At 49.6% G+C, this 19806-nt stretch overlaps 1 protein-coding gene across 1 annotated transcript; it reads left to right on the forward strand.

Annotated features, from left to right (window-relative positions):
* The first annotated feature begins 3142 nt into the window (after positions 1-3142).
* On the forward strand, positions 3143-4431 carry LOC115321078. The gene has a single exon (XM_040216650.2). The coding sequence runs from the start codon at positions 3143-3145 to the stop codon at positions 4391-4393; it is 1251 nt and encodes a 416-aa protein (XP_040072584.1). The 3' UTR covers positions 4394-4431.
* Positions 4432-19806: the final 15375 nt, after the last annotated feature.

Here is a 19806-nt window from a genome sequence, read left to right on the forward strand (position 1 = left end):
GACCTCTTAAAACCGGGCTCCTTAAGGCTGCGGTCCCACGGCAGCCATCTTGAACAAGGCGTTCGTTCAACCAATAGATGGCGACACGCACCCGTTGGGTGTAAAGTTGGGTGGCCGAAATATAGACCTTTCCAATGTTTACAAATCCACAGCTGAGCGTGCGATCTCCACAGCTCAGCACGCGCGTGTGCGTCGCTTCGGAAACCGAGCAAATCACGCGCGATACGCACGAACACTGAAAATGAAACCGGCCAGCAGCCCTTTTCTGGAAAGGTCTATTCAGAGGGTCTATTGGTTCACGGTAGGATGGCTCGAGCACCATCACGTTCCCATCGTGGCCTTACTCGCGCCGCTGCCAGCTGTGCTCAGCTGGCTCAATAGCGTGGCCCAGCAAGCTCATGTATGCAAGAATATCAGGCTGATACAGGGACATGCGGTTCGGCGGTTGTAACGGGCTTTCGCAATAAATCTTACCAAGAAGGAATCAATTGTTGATTGACGTGTAATTATTTTGGCAATGAAAAATTCTTCGGCAGAAATGCACGCTCAGTAGACTCAATCTTCCAAGACACCAGTGGAAGCGGACGTCTTGTAAACTGCTTCGCGATTTACGGTATTTACCTCATCATTATTATGACGACTGAAAAGTGACGTCACGAAATATTGTGTTTCACGGGATCCGGAAGATGTTGTAAAGGTTATAGATCCCAGAAAACATTATAGATCCCAGCAAACAAACGGCCGTTGCAATATTTTCGGAAGTACCGACACACATTGTGTTCTAAGTACAGCTTAGAAGGAATATGATGAAAAGCATCAGTATAAATAGGAAGACGTTTATTTTCAATGAAGACGCTATGATTGAGCGGCGTTCAGCGACGGCAAGTGATGAGCGTTCGGAAATTTATAAATTCACATTATTGCTAACTAAGGACATGCGGACAATCAAGACTTGTTTCGTCGGGAGATAGAGTTGCGGTGATTACCTGATATTGGACGACTCGTGGCAGACGAACAAGCAAGTTTCTTCTCAGCGAATGGTAAGCGTCAAGTGTGAAGCAAAGAACGTCACTACCGACGTTGTCGACGTTTTGAGCTCTTACAGCTTTCGACAAAAGTGTTGGCATCTGAGCTAACTTTGCGGAAAGAATCGAATTCTTGGTCGAGTCCAGCGCCATCATGAAAAATAACTGTAAACATTCCACTCTTCAGTCAATGGGCGGCGAAACGTATCTGCACCTGCCGAGTCAAGGTCGATGCGTACTGTAGAAGATCGGAAGTTTACACGATGCATGCCACGACGTCCAAACGCGTCATTGACGTTCTACGCTCTCTTTTCGCTACTTTTCGCCTACCGAAAATCATTTTCTCCGATAAGGCGCCGTATGATCTTTCAAATAAAATAAACAAGTTTTTCAGAAAAATAAAAAAAACCGGCCTCAGGTACCGCATTAGTGCACCATACCATCCTGCAACTAGCGGGCAAGCAGAGCAGACGATTTGTGAAACGAAGACAGCCCTCTTGAAGCTTACGGAAGAAGCAGTTCAGTGAAGAATCGCCAGGTTCTTGTTCCGGCGGCACGCGACGGTCTCATCTTCCGCGAGAAAAAATACCCACCGAAGCAACGTTCGGCGGACTAAGAGCTATACCCCTCGATCTCATGACACTATGACCTACGGACGAAGATCGAAAGATTCCCAGATCGGCAGTAATGGCAGTTTATTCGATCGGATAACTTGTCTACGTGAGGAATTTCAGCGGAAGTCGGGCCTTGCATGTAAAACTGGAGTAGAAAAGGCTCTATGTTGTTCGACCAGAAGATGTCATTCCTCTGAGTACGTTGGATATCAATGTCCTTGAGTGTAAATATAACGAAATCACAAAACCTTTTTTGTGTATTGTGTAACTGCCCGCATGGAAATCTTATATCTGGGCATATCTGGCCATATCAAACATTATATGATTATATACGCCTATATGCAGCCTTACATGGAGTATATACAGCCTTATCTGGCGTATATGTTGCATTATCTGGTGTATAACAGTCTTATCTGGCGAATATAAAGCCTTATCAGGAATATACACAGCCTAATCTGGTGTATATACAGAGTTATCTGGCATGTACAGAGCCTTATGTGAGGTATATACTTCGTTATCTGGCGTACATACAGCTTTACCTGGCGGCCGCTTTTCAATATATAAAAAAGTTTAAAAAAAAAGTAAAATGCGTTTTGTTAGCAAACTGTGAATGACTCATTGTTCGCGAGCTAAATATTAGCACAAATAATCCCAACCTTCAGCTTTGGCAAGCTTAAGTTTGGGATTATTTGTGATCATCTTCACGAGGATTTCAATGTAGCTTAACTATTTCGAAGCGTTAACACTACGCCCGAATAGACAATTTGCTATATCCCCCAAGCGCCTCGGCCCTTACTCGATGAATTATGGGGACGGTGTTTCTTCAGCTGCCTAGTGATCGGAAATTTCGACCAATTTATAATTGCACAGTTTTGAGTGTAAATCGGAGTCACCCTGAACAAGTGTCGTATAGAAACCAAGTACCTGTCGTACCACGTTTAAAATTTCTCGCCAATGTCAATACTGTGCATTCTGTCCAACCTTCAACCTGGATGAGCTGCCGATATATTTCTTACATTATTATCCTACTCGTTCAGCTTCAAAGACGCTGATATTAAGTTAGAAACGCTAAAGCTGCTATAAACAGCTCCGCTGAATCCGAGCTTAATTTGGGTTTTGGTTGTTGTGATTTCTCGGCTTTTAAGTAATTCCTGCTTAAATAACAATCACGAGAATGATTATATTGTAGGAGATTTCTGCGGATCAGCCAGGTTGAAAAAGTGGATCACATGCACAGTATCATAAACGCTGCAATTGACGAGATATTTTAAAAGTGATATGGCAGGTCATTGAGCCATATGGGACGCTTGTTCAGGGTGACTACGAATTACACTCGAAACAGTGTAACCATAGAATTGGTCAAAACTAGCGATCACTAGGGAGCTGAAACATCTCGTCGCTGTTCCTGAGTTCCTGGTTTCCTGGCTGCATCTCGTCCAGGGCCTGCGTTCTGCGGTCCCTGGCTACGTGTCGTCGAGCGCCCCGGCGAGGGTGCGAACCGCCATGGCGGCCGCGTCGACGGAATCTTCTCCCCCGCCGAAAGCGCACGCTTTCGACGTTGTCGTGCCAGTAGGCACATCGGCGGACGATCTCATTGATGGGATATCCGCCATTGTGGGGCTGCCCGAAATTTTCTCGGCCCAGCACCTAGGAGGTACAAACTTCCAAGTCGTCGTCAACACCCGTGCAGCCGCCCTCAAGCTTCGTGAGGCCGGCAGCGTCTCCATCGCCAACCAGTCAGTCCCCATCGTGCCGACGGGTCCGCAGGTGACGAATGTGACTTGCCTCTTCCTGCCGACGTTTGTGCGCAACGACCAGCTCGTCCAAGCCCTGGCCCCGTACGGCAAAGTCATCGACGTCTCCTACGCAACCTACCACCGAACGGCGACTGTGAAAACAGGAACCCGCTTCATTCGCATGGAGATGAAGGAGGCTAACCCCCTGCCCAACTTCCTGCGCGTCGCCGGACATCGTGCAACTTTTGACTACCGCGGCCTGAAGCGCGTATGCCGACGCTGCAGGCAGGAGGGCCACGTCCGGGCACAGTGTACGACGGGCTACTGCGACCGCTGCGGTGTCTTCGGGCACCCAACCGAGGGCTGCACTGCCAACTGTGGACGCTGCGGTGGGACCCACGCGACTGTGGACTGCACCGCCAAGAGAAGCTACTCCTCCATGGTCACCGGAAACTGCGCCACCGATTTCCCGGCCCTGGACCCAGGAAACGCGACCCGTCCCATCGCCCCCGAAGCTCCGGCCGTACCAACCGTCTCCGCCGTCGCCCCTCCGTCACCACCTGACGCCGCGGCCGCACCACCGCCTCTTCCGTCGCCGCCCCCACCCGCCCCACCTGAGCCAAGCCCGACCGGCTCGGGGGTGACTTCAGCCGAAGCGACGGACTCTGCCCGAACCGCCGCGGTTATTGTCGGCGACACCGCCTATGCAGCGTGGAGCCAAGCGTCGGGTGATGGCGAGGTGTCCAGCGACAGCGACCACCTCGTCATCGACGAGAACCCCGCTCCAGGTGGCCCCGCAGAGACACCGACCGACAGTATGGATACGACCACAACTGAAACACCGGAGTCCGACTCGAACCGACTAACGCACGAGGACTCCAAGCGTCCCCTCAGGAGCAGCGGTTCCCGCTCAACTGACAGTGGGGGCCCACGAGCCACGTGCCCCAAGAAACCGCGAAAGTCCTCCCCCCCGCGTCGGGACCCCTCTCCAGCATCGTCCGACAGCTCCACGTTTTAAGCAACACGCCGGCGTCCCTATCCCCCTTTTTACTTTATACTGGCCACACTTCGCATATTATCCCTGAATGTGCGGGGCTTTCGAAACCCAACGAAGCAAACTGAAGTGATGCATTTCGCGAGGATGCAGAACTGCGATCTTCTGTGCTTGCAAGACATCAACTTTGCCCGCTTCCGTGACGTTGCGGATTTCGAAGCCCGGTTTTCTGTGACTGCTTTTTTTTCTTACGCGCCGCGCCGCGCGACGGGCGTGGGCGTGGTTGTCTGCAATCGCAGTCTGCTGCGCAATGCCACTTATCTTTTTGATACGGAGGGAAGGACTCTTCGTTTGGACTTTTTCTTCGGTGAACGAAAATTTCGCCTCGTCACTGTCTACGCACCAACTGTATCGACCTTCCAGCACGAGTACTTCCGCAGCCTGGACGTGCATCTACTCGACGCGGGCCCGTGCTTTTTGGTCGGCGACTTCAATTGCGTTCTGGACTCTAACGCAGACGTTCGGGGTCCTGGTCAGGGTCGCTCAACCTGGTCCGCCCGTGAACTTCGGCGGCTTGTGAGGCACTTCGACCTCGTTGACGGATGGTCCTTACTGCATGGATCCACCCACCAGTCGACGTGGAACAGAGGGGCTTCCGGAAGTCGCATAGACCGGTTGTACTTGCCTCGCACGCTATCTGCCGCGCTACAGACCTGTACTGCGGTGGACTTCCCGTCGTGCCCAGAAGAGATTTCCGATCACCGTCCGCTACTTATCAAGTTCTGCTTCGACTCTGCCGTCGTACGCTCCCCACGTCCGTGGCGTCTGGATTCCAGGATCCTCCACGACGAGACCACGCGCTGCACGCTAGGCAACCTGGTCAAGGAGTCGCTAGTGGGCGTGCGCCCAGAGCCGGCGTCTTGGGACCGCCTAAAAGGTCAATGGCAAAGCTTCAGCACTCTGATGGGACGGCACCTCCGCGAACGGCATCGAGGGCTTCTACAAGACACTATCCTCCGAATCCGTATCGTCCGCCGAGGGGGCGCCTTGACCCCCTTCATGAGGGCGTACCTCGATCAGCTGCAGAGACGCTACGAACGATACCTTCGGTGGGACTCCACTGCGGCTACTGTCTTGCAGGCTCAGGGGAGCCCGTCGGTCCACCCGGAGGTACTGCGCTACACCCATCGCACAAGCCTACAAGCCTTTGAAAGACAGCAGACGCCCTCCGCATCGGGGTCGCCCGGCCACCTTGACGATGGTCGCTTCGCAGCCCACTTCCGATCGCTGGCCCAGTCGGACGCGCCGGTTGATCGCTATTCGGTGTCCTCGCACCCTCTCCTCAGCGGCCTCCCCAAGATCTCCGCCGAGGATGACGCGGGCCTGCGGCGGCCCCCGTCCGCGACCGAGCTGTGGAACGTTTTGAAGCGGATGAAGAACGGCTCCGCACCAGGACCGGACGGTCTCCCAGCGGAGTTCTATCGCACGTTCTGGCACATTCTCGGTAACTTCTTTACCGCTGTCGTGCGGGTCTACTTTGAAGACCTCCTCCTACCGTCATCCTTTCGGCTGGGACGGATCGTACTCATCCCCAAGGAGGGTGGTGACCATGCCGACCCCGGGGCATGGCGCCCGATAACGTTGTTAAACAGTGACTACAAGCTCCTCGCGGCGACCCTAGCCTCGCGTCTGCAAACTTTCCTACCGGAGCTGGTAAACCCCCGACAGACGTGCTCGGTGTCGGGCCGCAGCATACATACTTTGACGACTCTCACTCGCGACATCCTGGAGTTCACACGCTCCCGACGGGCGAACGGGCTTCTCTTGTCGTTGGACCAAGCCAAGGCGTTCGACCGCGTCGAGCACCAATACCTGCTCGGTGTTCTCGACGGGTTTGGCTTCTCCTCCGAGAGTGCTCAGCTGTTCGCAGCCTTGTACAGTGACTTGCGGAGTGACTTGTTCCTGAATGGCTCCTTAGTGGCACGCTTTCCGGTAACGCGAGGAGTTCGGCAGGGGTGCCCGCTGTCCCCGGTACTTTTCGTTCTCAGCTTAGAGCCCTTCCTGGTTGGAGTCGACAGGCACCCCAGCATAAGCGGACTTGCTCTACCTGGGTCCGGTGAGCTTCGCGTCTCGGCGTATGCGGACGACGTGACCCTCTACCTGCGCGACGAAGACAGCCTGGTGAAGGCCCTCCGACTCTTCTATGAGTACGCGTGCCTCTCCGGCGCACGGTTGAACCCTGAAAAAAGCAAATCTCTCTGTATCGGGGCTCCCCCCACGTGTCCGCCATCTCTGCCGCGAGCCCAGTCCGTTACCATTCTTGGAATCTCGTACGACGCCTCCGGCGTGGCTCCGGAGACCTGGGCCAACCTGCGTCAAGAGATCATAGAGAAGGCCGCTGAGGCTGGCCATTACGACTTCCCCATGGCTGTGCGGCGGTACCTTGTTCAGACGGTTTTCTGCGGAAGGTTGTGGCATGTGGCCCGCGTAGCCCTCCCGCCGCGCCCCTTCATCTTCCAAGTGCGCTCGGCGTTGTTTACCTTCTTCTGGAACAACCGCACAGAACTCGTGAGGCGCTCCCGCTTATGCCTCCCCCGCTGTGAAGGAGGGTGGAGCGTTCCGTGCATCGAGCTGGCAGCGCCCATACTGGCCCTGAAGACAACCCTGGCAATCCTTGACGACCACGACAACCCAGCACGGCCACTCACGCTCTACTTCCTCGGCGCCAATAACCGTCTTTTGGGAGACTCTCTTCCGAGCCCTCTTCGGCCCCGAGCGGAGACGACCCCTGCATTTTACAGGTCTACCGCGGATCTCTTCGACAAGCTCAGCGTCCACGTGTCACGAGAGGAGATACTCGAGGCCCCGGCGTCTAGGCTCGTTGAACGCCTAGTGGTGGCAGACCAACCCCCGCCGCCGCCGGGCACGGTGCAGCCGTACCCGTGGCTGGCACTGACGTCGTCCACGCTGCCGGACCACGTGCGCGACTTTGAATGGTTAAAGGGTTGGGGTGTCCTCCCAACAAAAGACAGGCTTTTCCGCTGGGGAGTGGTACGGGACGCACAGTGCGTCAATTGTGGTGCAATAGAAACAAACGCGCACGTCGTGAGAGAGTGTGTACCGGCGAGGGACCTATGGCGCATAATACAGCGCTCGTTTCGAGGTCTCGGGGTGGACGTATACGTCACACAAGGCCGTTGCCCGCGGGGCGCCTTTGCGCTGCTACTAGTGGCAATATGTGAGTGGGTGCTGTGGCGAAACCGTTGTGTCGCGACGGCCCAGCGACAACGACGCCGCGCGTTGTGGCCGCTGTTGTGGGACATCCGAAAAGAACTCACCGCCTACCTGGACGACCAGCGGTTCTCCCTTGGCGAACAAGAGTTCCTCCGCCGGTGGTCGTGCCGCTACCTTTGTGTGGTGAGGGGTCGCGTCATGATCAACGTTTTACTGTTTAATGGGCCTTAAACTCTAGTTGATACTACAGACCAGTCCCCCGCGAGACCGTTGAATATGTTTGTTGCGTGCAGCGAGCGTGCATTTTTGTGGAATAAAATTTTTTGAACAGCTGAAGGATCACCGTTCCCATAATTCCTCTAGTGCGGGCCGACACACTTGGGAGAATTGTAGACAATAAAAAGATATAAAATGCTGATTTCAGGCTTGAGTCATTTTGATATGCCTGGCCAGATCTGGAATTTCCATACCTGACCACGGATATCAAACTATATCTGGCATTATGAGGCTATATCTAGCAGATATACCATATCAGGTTATATGTGGCCAATTTTTGATATGGCCATATCTGAAATTTTAAAATCTGGCAAGATATAATATTTTTGTAAGGGTACCCTTGTGTTTGGTAGCAGAAGCTATGGTGGTGATTTGGACCTTTCACATCAGGCTCCTTTTTTATTTTTCGCCTCGTACTCTTTTGCGGTTTAGGTAGGCTATAAAAATCTTTTGGAACAGGGACACTTTACCTCAACGAGGCCATTTGTTCCAAGCATTCTATCAGGGATGCTGCTAAAAATTTGTCCTTCATATTAATGAATAAGCCGAACTTTCGCACAGTGTAGTTTTCATGTTTCACGTACAGTTGTAAAGCAGCCTCCTGATTGATTCTACCATTTTCTGTTGAGGGTGAAGAAAAGTCTTTGGGTACACGATACTTGAAACAAGTATGGCATTGTACGTTGTTTTTCGACACCCACTAACGTCGTCGTCCTTATAGAGCCTTATCGTTTAATAATTACCTCGTCACCTCATATTGCTCTTCATCAGCAGTAAGTACAATAGGCTCCATCCATATTACAATCCATGAATTGAAAAATTGAGCCGTTCAGTCCTTCATTATGTGTATTATTTATATAATGTTATTACGTTACATTACCCCGGGACAATCGACGTCTATCGTCGATCTTCAAATATACCTGCATGTGAATTAGACGCACAATCACATAGAACATAGCGTGCCGCCTCTTTTCTTTGGTTCGTGTTTTTGAAACCAGCGCAAGCTGGCGTTCTGTCTTCTGAGACGGTTGGAACGTTTCTCCCACCCGGCCGCTTCCTCATCTCATCACATGTAGTTGGTTATAACCAAATAAGCTACAATAATGGTGTATTATTCATATTTAGTTTCAGTTTCAGTCAGGAGAAAGAACTTTCGCGGGATATAGAACCGCTAAATGAGCTGCGCAGAGAGTATCGGCACTCCGTTCCCCTACATTGTTGCTGCGCCGCCATTTTGGTCCTTGTGCAGAGCAGACGCAACTGCCGATCGTCATGACTCAAAAGTGCGACTTCCTCAACATTAAATTCTGTGTTAGGAAACTCGTGTAATATTGGTTTGCTTTGTCGTGAACTGTTTAAACATTTATAGGGGACAAAAAAGCGTTTCCTGTGAACCTGTGAACTGGGAACTATGATTTTAAGCAACAATATGGCCAAGTGTCGCTACCCTGAACCGTAGCTAATTTAGTTCACTAGCGGGAACAATGAGGAAGAGGCAGGCGTCAAAAGGTAGTGGCTTGTGGAACCCACGGGGCTTACTTCCTGGCCCCTTAAGGTATTACAAGCTCCTTTAACAAGGGCATGAATAGTGTCATTAAATAAGCTACACTTCAGAGTAACGACACTTGGCCATATTGTGGCTTAAACTCATGGTTGCCAGTTGTCTGAAGCTTCATCTAAAATAACAGGAAACGCTTTTCCGTCCTACACAGATGTTTAAACACTCCGCGAAAGAGCAAAGCAATATTCCATCAGCTTCCTGACACCGGATCTAATGCTGACCAAGTCGAATCATGACGATCGGCAGTTGCGTTTGCTCTGCATAAGATCCAAAATGGCGGCGCCCACAACAATGTTAGTGAACGGAGTGCCGATACTCCGTTCATAAACGCAGCTGATTTAGTGGCTCGAGGCACGAAGTGAGCTCGGGTGTATTCTTTTCATTTTCTTCTTTATTGTTTATCAATTTCAATCATATCCAATAATGAACACATTATATCACACTACGCTTGTGTAATTATTTATCTTAGATTTAGTAACCTGACCCAGTACTTAAACCATTCATTTGTCGATAGTAAGTCTTCTAACATAATTTCTAAATGTGAAGGTAAAAGGACACGGACATTGATGATGATACAGACGCCAACGCCGCCCTCGAAAATTTCTTGAACATTAGAAATCAGCAGTTTCGTCTGCCATCAGGCAGGCAGCGCAACAAAACACCCAAACAGTTTTAATTGTTTTTAAAATTAACTAAGCTCTATACCCATCAAGAAACCAAAGCATGATCACTGTGAAAACCTAGTCCTCGTACATCGCAATGTATATCTATTCCATACAATGAATGTTATTGGATGCCAATAAATCTGTTTGATGTCTATAAAAATATGCGTCAAAAACAGGTAAGTTTGAAGGGCTCCTGGAGCGTTATGACTTTGAAAATGTAAAAAAAAAAAAGCCATCGTCCACTCCTTGGCAACCATTGTAGTTCTAAATGCCATAAAAAATTTTATCATAGTTTAATTATTTCCTCAGCGGCGTTTGAAGCACTCTTACTCGAAGCACAAAAAAGTGCTGCATTTGATATAGAATATCTAAACAAAAAAAAAATATTTGGGCTCAAAAATTATAATTTTAGGGCAATATTTGGAGAGATGAACTAAACAAAGTAGTGCAAATACCAAAAAAAAGTATATCGTTACATTCTGCTCCGACATCATTTTAACAAAACTGCTGTATTGGAACCGTGTTATCTTTAACAGATTATTCACGAAACATGAACCAGCGGAGCAAGTGAGGGTCCGCGCCATCATATTCGCAACGCTACAAATGCGCATGAACAGTATGAACCAATACATACATAATATCAAATGAAAGAGGATTGCTTTGCCTTTCGAACGACATCAATCCCACAAAACAGTATTCAAAAAAAGATGACTAATGACCTGCCAAAAAGTACCTAAACTGCCACATTCAGTGGGACCGTGGCCTTAAGACCTCTTATAACGAGAGTAAAGTTCCTGTATAGGCTCCCTACGGGAGCCTGAGTTGCGCGTTCATCTCCGTAGCGCCGTCTTTCCTGCACGACATGTTAATCCCGCTCGTCACGTGACTGAACTCGGCGAATAGCGGCGCCGCGCGTTCAAGGCGCGCGGCGCGCTCGAAAGCTGGGGAACGTACGTCGGGGCTTGTGCAACGTCTACTTTCTTGCACGGCGCTTGATCCGGCTCCTCACGTGATCGCGCAACTCTGGCTCCCGTAGGGAGCCTCTGCAGGAACTCTAAACGAGAGGACACACTGGTGCCATCTATTGTGTAGCACAGGTAAACGTGACGGTCCGGCATATTTTCTATTTCTCTCGAGCATAATCCTTTCTTTCTTGGCTCGAAAAACTTTTGTCAACGTTTTAAACGAGCCTTTCTTATAGGTATTACGCTCACGTGACCTTGAAAATCCCGCAAAACCTTCGCTCTTGTGAAATGTAGTTCCAGGGTCACCGCATAGATGGCGCCAGAGTGCCAGTGTGTTCTCTCCTCCTAAGAAATTTAAAGAAGTTTGAACAGACCTCGTCTCTCCGGGTCGTACTCGGTTTCAAGAGTGTGAACGGGCCTTAAATGTGAATAGAAATCGCGAAAAAAAAAACGGAACAAAAACAACCCAACGCTGACACGAAAACGAAACTCGAACGTTTCGTCGTCGTCTGCGGATGATGGCTCGCAGCTTTTTTCTGTGTTCGTTTATTTCTCGTATTTCCGCGGGAACCCTCGGGGGTGGCGGGAGAAAACGATGGGAGGGGGTACCTGTCAAGAATTCCCCCCAAAAAAGAATCGTTTGAAACGTTTTCGAAAACTCAAATTTCTCTTTGCTTTCAAAAAATAAATTCTGATAGCACGCTTAAAGCTCAAGCACACAAAAAAAAAAAAAAAAATAAATAAATAAAAAAAGATTAGGTATGGTAAGTTTAATGCGTTCTGCTTCGCTACCATTTAACCTTATGACTTTTAAGCGAATGAAATAGGGGAGGAGAAATCGTAAAACGCAATTACCTTGGCGTTTTTTTCCCCATTTTGCCGTTCAAAGAAAAAAATCCTAAATAGGAAAATGCCAGCGCTCCGTTCCGAAAACCTGGGCGTGTTGGCAGAGAGTCTGAAAATAAGTTACCACTGACGTAACCGGCGTGCAACGCACCGGTTACATTACAACATTACTACATTGTCGTATAGGCCGCCTGACATCAGGTCACGTGACGTCAATTTCCCCCAAAATTCGGCTGGAAAACTAAATTGGTGTGTCGGTCACTGGACGTTCATTCTCCCGCTAAATTTAGCGGCAAAGTTGATTTGCTGTATAGGTCACGTGACGTCCATTTTTCCGCCAAATTTAGGGGGCGAAACTTAGTTGGTGGGTAGGTCACATGACATCAATTTTCCCGCCAAATTTAGCCGGAAAACTGAATTGGTGTATAGGGGACGTGATGTCCTGTCATAGGAAATCGATGTAACGTCATTATGACGTCATGTGATGTCATGTGACGTTAGAGGCCACGGCTTCACAAAAAAGTGGCTTCACAAAATCGGGGACAACTAAACGAAAACGTTTCACGTTCAAAAAAATAAAAAAATCCCAGCTCTCGGTTTTGAAAACGTGTGTGTGTTGGTACCAGTGTTGGCGGCAACACGTTACAATCCACGGGCTTTACAGGTAACACGTTACTGTTTTTTTTTTTTGTAACGTGTAACGTACTCCTTGCATTTCCAAAACAGTAGCGGTTAACGTACTTGCGTTACATATTTCGATGAACGGGCAACGTAGCTACTCTACTCGTTAGTTTTTTTTTTTTTTTTTCGATACTTATAAAAACTGCACTTAAATTTTGTTCGTTCTTATGGGCGCCTAACCATGCGAATTGTTTAGTTTTATTTTTGTTTTTTTTTATCTTTTCTCTGGGTTTTTGCTGTGTTTAGGTGAAAGCGTAAAAAAAAAACTAGAGTAATTTCTGCGCTGACACAATGTTTCGTAAATATGGCTTTTATGCACACCTGTAACGTCAAAACAGTAACTGTGATCATTCACAAATAAAACGTAACACAAAAGTAACCTGCGTTTATATTGTCGGTAACCTTTAACGCGTTCCTTTTATTTGCAAATAACTAATGACCTGTTTCGCTGCTTTTTTTGTTTTCTTTTTTTCTTTTGTAACGCCTATATTACATTGGTTGGTAGGGAGTCTGAAGAAAGAGTTATTTCTGACATAGCCGGCGCGTAACGTAGCGGTAATAATGTAAACGAATTGTTTACGTTACGACATTACCGCAATTCGGATCACTTTAGGTATTTTCTCAGGGCATAACACAACGGACAGACTGTTTTTTCGTTCAAGATGAAAGGGATAAAAAAAAAGTGAACAGAAAACGGGTAAGTAAATGAGACAATCGCACCGGGCGCTTGATGTGTGTCCTTGGTTCCCCGGCCCTTCGTCTTTAGGCTTTACTCTTCGTACGTTGTAGCAATTCTAACAGTCGCTAGTCGCCAAAAAGAACGTATCCTTCAATATATTTTCTTCAAGTATTTTTTTTACAGCGGCAGCTATAATTCATCAGACTTGGTAGCGCATATCCGGATGTGTTTCCTTTCACGTATCGTCCACGTCGTGGCACGTGACGCCACAGAGACACGTGACGTCAATGTTTCAGGTGACGTCACAGTCTAAGGTGACGTCACAGTCTAAGGTGGCGTCATAATGTCACGTGACATGCCGCCACTTGACGTTAAAGCGTTAAATGACGTCACTGTGGCATGTGGCATGGTGACGTCTAGCGACTACAACTTCCCGATTAATTAGAAGAAACTTTTTTTCGCTAAATTGAGTGGAAATTTTTTTTTCTAAATTAAGCAAGAAAAACGGTTTTGTGCAGCGTGATTGTGCGCAGTTTGTGCGCAACCTCGACTGTCGCCGCAGTGAGTTAGCAAAACACGACAGTAAACTACAGGTTTTTTATTTTTTTTTCAAAAGCAAGTTTTTGTTTGCAAGGGGAAAAAAACAGTGGGTTTCCGCGAGAACCGTAAGAAGGTAACTCAGTAATTGCTACGAGTAGCAAACGTGGCTCGTTTGAGGACTGCTGTATCTTCCAGTCAGAGTCCCGCCTCCTGATGTCATGCATCCAATGCGCGAAGAGTAAACGGACTTACTAGCCAGACAAAAAAAAAAAAGTCACCTCTTTCCCGCGTTTTCGAAGCTTATGCAGTGGTAACACAAAGTGGGATGCAACGCCGGACTAGATGCGATTGCAGCGCCGGGTTTTAGCTGCGGCGGTAGCTATGGGAACAAGACATGTCGGAGCGCATTGACGAATGGCCACCACATCACATTTGAGTGAAATTTGGCTGCAGAGCTTGCGATTCCTCTTTTACGAAGCGGTGTTGTGCACGCACGAAAATCTCGCTGCTGACTGCAGGCTGAGGTTGTTCTCGGGGGGATCGGTGGCCGAGTGGGCTACCGCACACCAGCTCGGAACACATAGAGCGAAAGCTCGCGTTGCAGAACCCAGGGGTCCTGGGTTCAGTCCCCACCATTGCCCGTTTCGGCCTGGGTGAGCATCGTACCGGCGTGCGGTCGTGTATCACTACTGCTTGGTGCACGTTGAAGACCCCAGGTTGTACTGCACTGGCAAAACTGCTCATCTAAACCTTGGAGAAAAATCTCCCGTCGAAGCAGACTAAGTTTTAGGCTGTATAAGCAAACACTCACACTTTTTTTTCATTTTGTTATTGCAATAAGGTACCGAGGCGAAGTGTGCAGCAGTTCTGCTCAAACGGCAGCCGCCATTAGCGACTGGAAGGGTAACCTTGAGCCTTGCCGTTGGATGTCGTTGTAACACCGCCCTATTCTCACAGATCTTTCGTTTCGTGAACCTTCAATATTCAGATTTAAAAGGCTAAAAAGCGCAACAAAACAAGGACAATACCAGGGTTGGGCAGAAATACTCAAAAATGTATTTGGAAATACAAATACTGGGATACAAAAAAATAGTAGCCAAAATACTGATACTAAGATATATCTGTAAACATGTATCGCGGTAGTATCGGAAATACATTTTAAAAAGAGGCAAAAAGTATTTGGAAATACAAATACAGGAATACATTTTAGGGAGGGCAGAAATACAAATACAGAAATACTGATAGTGCAATACATTTTTCAAATTTGTTTGAGACGCCAACTGAGATGAAGCTTGAAGTTTAAAGTGGATGTTTTCGATCCCGAAATTACTTTCTTGTAGGCTTGGCACTTTGCCTTGAAGGTAGTGGTTTCGGACGACAAGGAGTCTTCAATGGGCCCAAAAGAACGTTCCGTCAAGGGCTGACCGCGGTACCTTAATAACATCCTGTCTGTCTGACGAGGGAATCCTGTCAACATTGATCGTGTGATGTCACGGTGGAATGAACTAGTATTCTTTATCTGTAGGTGTGGCCTTAAACATGAAACTTTACCACGCTGCTGTGTGAAAGGACAATACGTACTTTCGTTGTAGGTTACCTAGTTGAAGATTGTGCATGCAGTGTCATTTAGAATTTTTGAGAATAGTCGAACACCTGAAGCATCTTGTAATACCTGTCTTATTTTCTGTTACGGTTGAAAAAACGATACGATAGCATCCCTGTTCTGAAGGTCCTTACTGCCGACCCTCCGCCACCAACGCGCGGATCGCAGTCCGCAAGTTTTGAATAGCATTATTCAAAGAGAGACCTCGTGGACTGCGAGCTGATATTGCCGGCCCAAGTGCGAGCTGTTCGAGAAACAGCGGTCTCGAGACGATTCGCGGGAGTGTGTAGTCTGGGATGGCACACCGAGGCCACTTCTGGCCTCCTTCTAGGTTTCAGATCACCAGAGCAGCGGGTCACGTTCACGTCGGCTGATGACGTACACTTGAGCCGTGCAATGTTACAGGCGCAGCCGCAGATGCATTCGAATATGTGTTGAAATTCACAGCGTGAGTCATCCTACTATTTCATGTCAACCACCGCCAGGTTCTTGCTGCAACGGACTGTGACTCGGCTTTGCCGGCTGGGTGTAGTGTGTACGCTAAGGCAAGAGAGACGGTTAGCAGCGGGCATTAGATGTCAGCAAATAATAACTCAAGAAATTCCTGCCTAAGGACCTGCGGCAGAAGATGCTCTGACTCCCAGAGCCGTTTATACTGAGAGAGTTTGGCCGATGGGCGGAGCTTGTTGGCCGCTAGAACCAGCGGATTTCGCGATAACACAATATGGCGTTACTTCTTTGTCTTGTTCATTCCTGTGAAATCGCGTAGAGTTCCTATGAGGCAGATCCACAATATGGCGGACGGAAGTAGTCATCCCCCGGTTGTCAGACTACGCTGCTGTGGTTGTCAGACTGCCAAAATCTCCTTAAGAAGGCCAAACTCTCTCAGTATAAACGGCTCTGCTGACTCCACTCCTGGCACGCCACCTAGTTCGAGTCCCCGACTACGCAACACTTCTCAGAAGGGAGGAGAGGACGCATAGGAAAATTCCTTGGAGAACCGGAAGGAACCTTGGTAACCATGGCATGGTAACAATTTCCCAGCACCTCCTTGGCCCTGGTGCCCTCAAAAGTAAAAAAAAAAAAAAAAAAATGCGTTAGGTTTTTTTTTTTTTTTTGGGGGGGGGGGGGGGGGGAGTATTTCTCAGGAAATGTAACGGAATTCATTTCACCCTGATTGTACTGCGACACAAAGAAAAATTCAAAATCTATTCCGACACAGGAATAGACGCTTTACACACGCGCCAAATTACAGCCGCCATTGCTGACCTTCTCTTGTCTTACCGAGATGCCGAGTAACTGAAACGGTAGTTGACGATCCTCTACAAAGGCCAATGCTTTAGAAAAAGACACAGTTGAATCTAATATCGCAATAACGTGGCCTGCTATGGTAATGATGAAGTGAAATAAACGGAATAAGAGGAAACAAAAACTGAAGGTCAGTTATGGCGGCGTCCATGCACAGCTCCTGCAAAGCGTCTATACAGATACTGGTGAAAAAAAAGTGAAAGCCGTTTACAACTCCCTGTAACGCCGAATTAGAGCGCAGCTCTTGATACTGGGGGGAATCAAGTGACCTTGGATGGGGGTCACGTGACGATGACGATGCCGATGACGTCATCAGTAACGACGACGATGCGGATACCGATGACGTTGTAGCGACACTCAAAGCCAGCCTTCGCCATGAACGACGACGACGAGGTTCAGGTGCCTCTGCAGCGCGAGCGATTAAAACAGTTGGAATCTAAACGCTGTCCGAGCTGGTTAGTTTCGTCCCAGCTCCCAACAGATTTGGTGACCCGGAATCGAACTCGCTCCTTCAAGGTCTGCTGCTCCGATGGATGCCGGCGCGTCCAACGCTCCTGACGGTGACGCCCTTCATTCACCCTGGCAGTGATCCAGAATTTTCGGCTGCCACCTTTTTGGCTGAAAAATCCGATCGTATGGCTCATGGAAGTTGAGGCCCAGTTCCGTCTCCGGCACATCACCAGCCAGGAGACACGGTACCTTCACACCGTGTCCTCCTTGCCAGCCGACGTCGCCGAGGAGCTAGTCGACATTCTGGCCACTCCGGATCCGGTCAACCCCTTCGACCAACTGAAGGCCGCCATTCTTGACCGAAAGACCGAGTCGGAGCGCAGCAGGCTTCAGCAACTCCTTAACACCGAGGAGCTCGGTGACTGACGACCGTCCCAGCTTCTCTACCGAATGCGTCAGCTGCTGGGAACCCTGAACCAAGACCCCAACAACCACCTCCTGCGTGAGTTGTTTTTACAACGGCTCCCATCGACCATGGTTCCGGTTCTGGCGGCCGCGGAAGACATGTCGCTCGACAAGCTCGCTGAGCTTGCCGACCGCGTCGCCGACTACTCGCGGGCCGCTGGCATCAGCGCTGTCGCCAATAGAACTCCCGCAACAACATCAGAATACTCTAGACTGTCGCGCCTTGAGGACCGTATCGAGGCCCTGAGTCGGCAGCTTGCCACCCTCGCACCCTTATCACGACGTCGCCAACAACGGTCCCACTCCCGCCGGCGCCCACGCTCTCACTCACGTTCGGTAGAGCGCACCACCTCCTCCAACAGCGGTCAGGTCGACTCTGACTCGGGCAGGTGTTGGTACCACCGTACCTTCGGCAACCGTGCCCGCAAGTGCACCCAACCCTGCGCTTCGGCGGAAAACTAGAAGACCGGACACTGGCGGCGGCAGGTGATACCGGTAGACAGGAAAGCCGCCTCTTTTATGTTGTTGACAAGGTAGCTGGCCACCGCTTTCTTGTTGACACAGGAGCCGAGGTCAGCGTTCTACCGGCCTCTCTTTTGGACCGACAACGCGATCAAAAGACCTCCCCGCTCCAAGCGATCAACAACTCATCTATCGCCACCTACGGTCAGCGGTCCCTCACAATCAACCTTGGACTGCGCCGCACATTCCGGTGGCTGTTCATCGTCGCCGACATCAAGCAGGCTATCCTTGGAGCGGACTTTCTCAACTTCTACAAACTGGCCGTCGACATTCATTCACGACGCCTCATCGACCTGACGACATGCCTCTCCGTAAATGGCGTCCTCTCTACGACCACGGCAATAGGACTTAGAGTGTTTTCACCACCAACGGCCTATGAGAAAATTCTCGCGAATTTTCCGAACCTTACGAGGCCACACACAAGGGAGTCACCGGTGAAGCACACCATTACTCACCACATTGTCACCTCTGGGCCCCCTGTTTTCGCTCGTCCTCGACGGCTGTCTGGAGAACGCCTGGCCATTGCTCGTCGTGAGTTTGAGCATATGCTCGAACTTGGAACTGTTCCTCCATCATCGAGCAACTGGGCCTCCCCACTGCACATGGTCCCCAAGAGAGACGCAGGCGACTGGAGATCATGTGGCGATTACCGCGCCCTCAATGCCAACACCCAGCCTGACCGCTACCTGCTACCCCACATACAGGACTTCAAAACGAATCTGGCTGGTTGCCAGATATTCTCCAAGATAGACTTGGTGAAGGCATACCACCAGATTCCGGTTGAGCCTGCCGACATACCAAAGACCGCCATCACCACACCATTTGGCCTCTTTGAGTATGTGAGGATGCCGTTCGGTTTGTGGAATGCCGCCCAAACATTTCAACGTACCATCAACGAGGTCACCCGAGGTCTAGACGTCGTCTTTGCTTACCTCGACGATCTCTTGGTCGCCAGCACGTCAGAGGCCGAGCATGAGGAGCACCTGCGCGCTCTTTTCACCCGCCTCGATGACTACGGGTTGGTCATCAACCAGAACAAGTGCACCTTCGGCGTGACGACCATCGAATTTCTCGGGCATCAGGTAACACCTCAAGGCATCAAACCCTTAGATGCAAAAGTTACGGCCATTCGAGACTTTCCGCAGCCAACATCTTTGAAGAAACTGCGCGAATTTCTAGGTCTCCTAAATTTTCATCGCCGTTGACGGATCTTCTCGCCACCAAGAAAGAACCCTCTGCGCCTCTTGAGTGGAACGAAGATGCAGCGTCTGCATTTTCTTCAGCGAAAAAGGCGCTCGCTGACGCTGCAATGCTCATTCACCCCCTTCCAAACGCAGAGCTACGACTCGCCACCGACGCATCAAGCGTAGCGGTCGGTGCGGTTCTTCGGCAGAATGTCAATGGCTGGCAGCCTCTCGGATTTTTCTCCCAAAAGCTCAAGAACCCAGAACAGAAGTACAGTACTTTCGCACGCGAACTTCTGGCAGTGTACCTTTCCATCAAACACTTTCGCCACTTCCTCGAGGGCCGGAACTTCCATGTTCTTACAGATCATAAGCCCTTGACGTTCGCATTCCAACGAAACCACAGCGACCACACAGCACGTGACATCCGGCACCTCTGCTTTATATCAGAGTTTACC

This window comes from Ixodes scapularis, unplaced genomic scaffold, assembly GCF_016920785.2.
Source record: "Ixodes scapularis isolate PalLabHiFi unplaced genomic scaffold, ASM1692078v2 PGA_scaffold44__24_contigs__length_19508400, whole genome shotgun sequence".
In the NCBI taxonomy this organism is placed as follows: Eukaryota; Metazoa; Arthropoda; class Arachnida; order Ixodida; family Ixodidae; genus Ixodes; species Ixodes scapularis.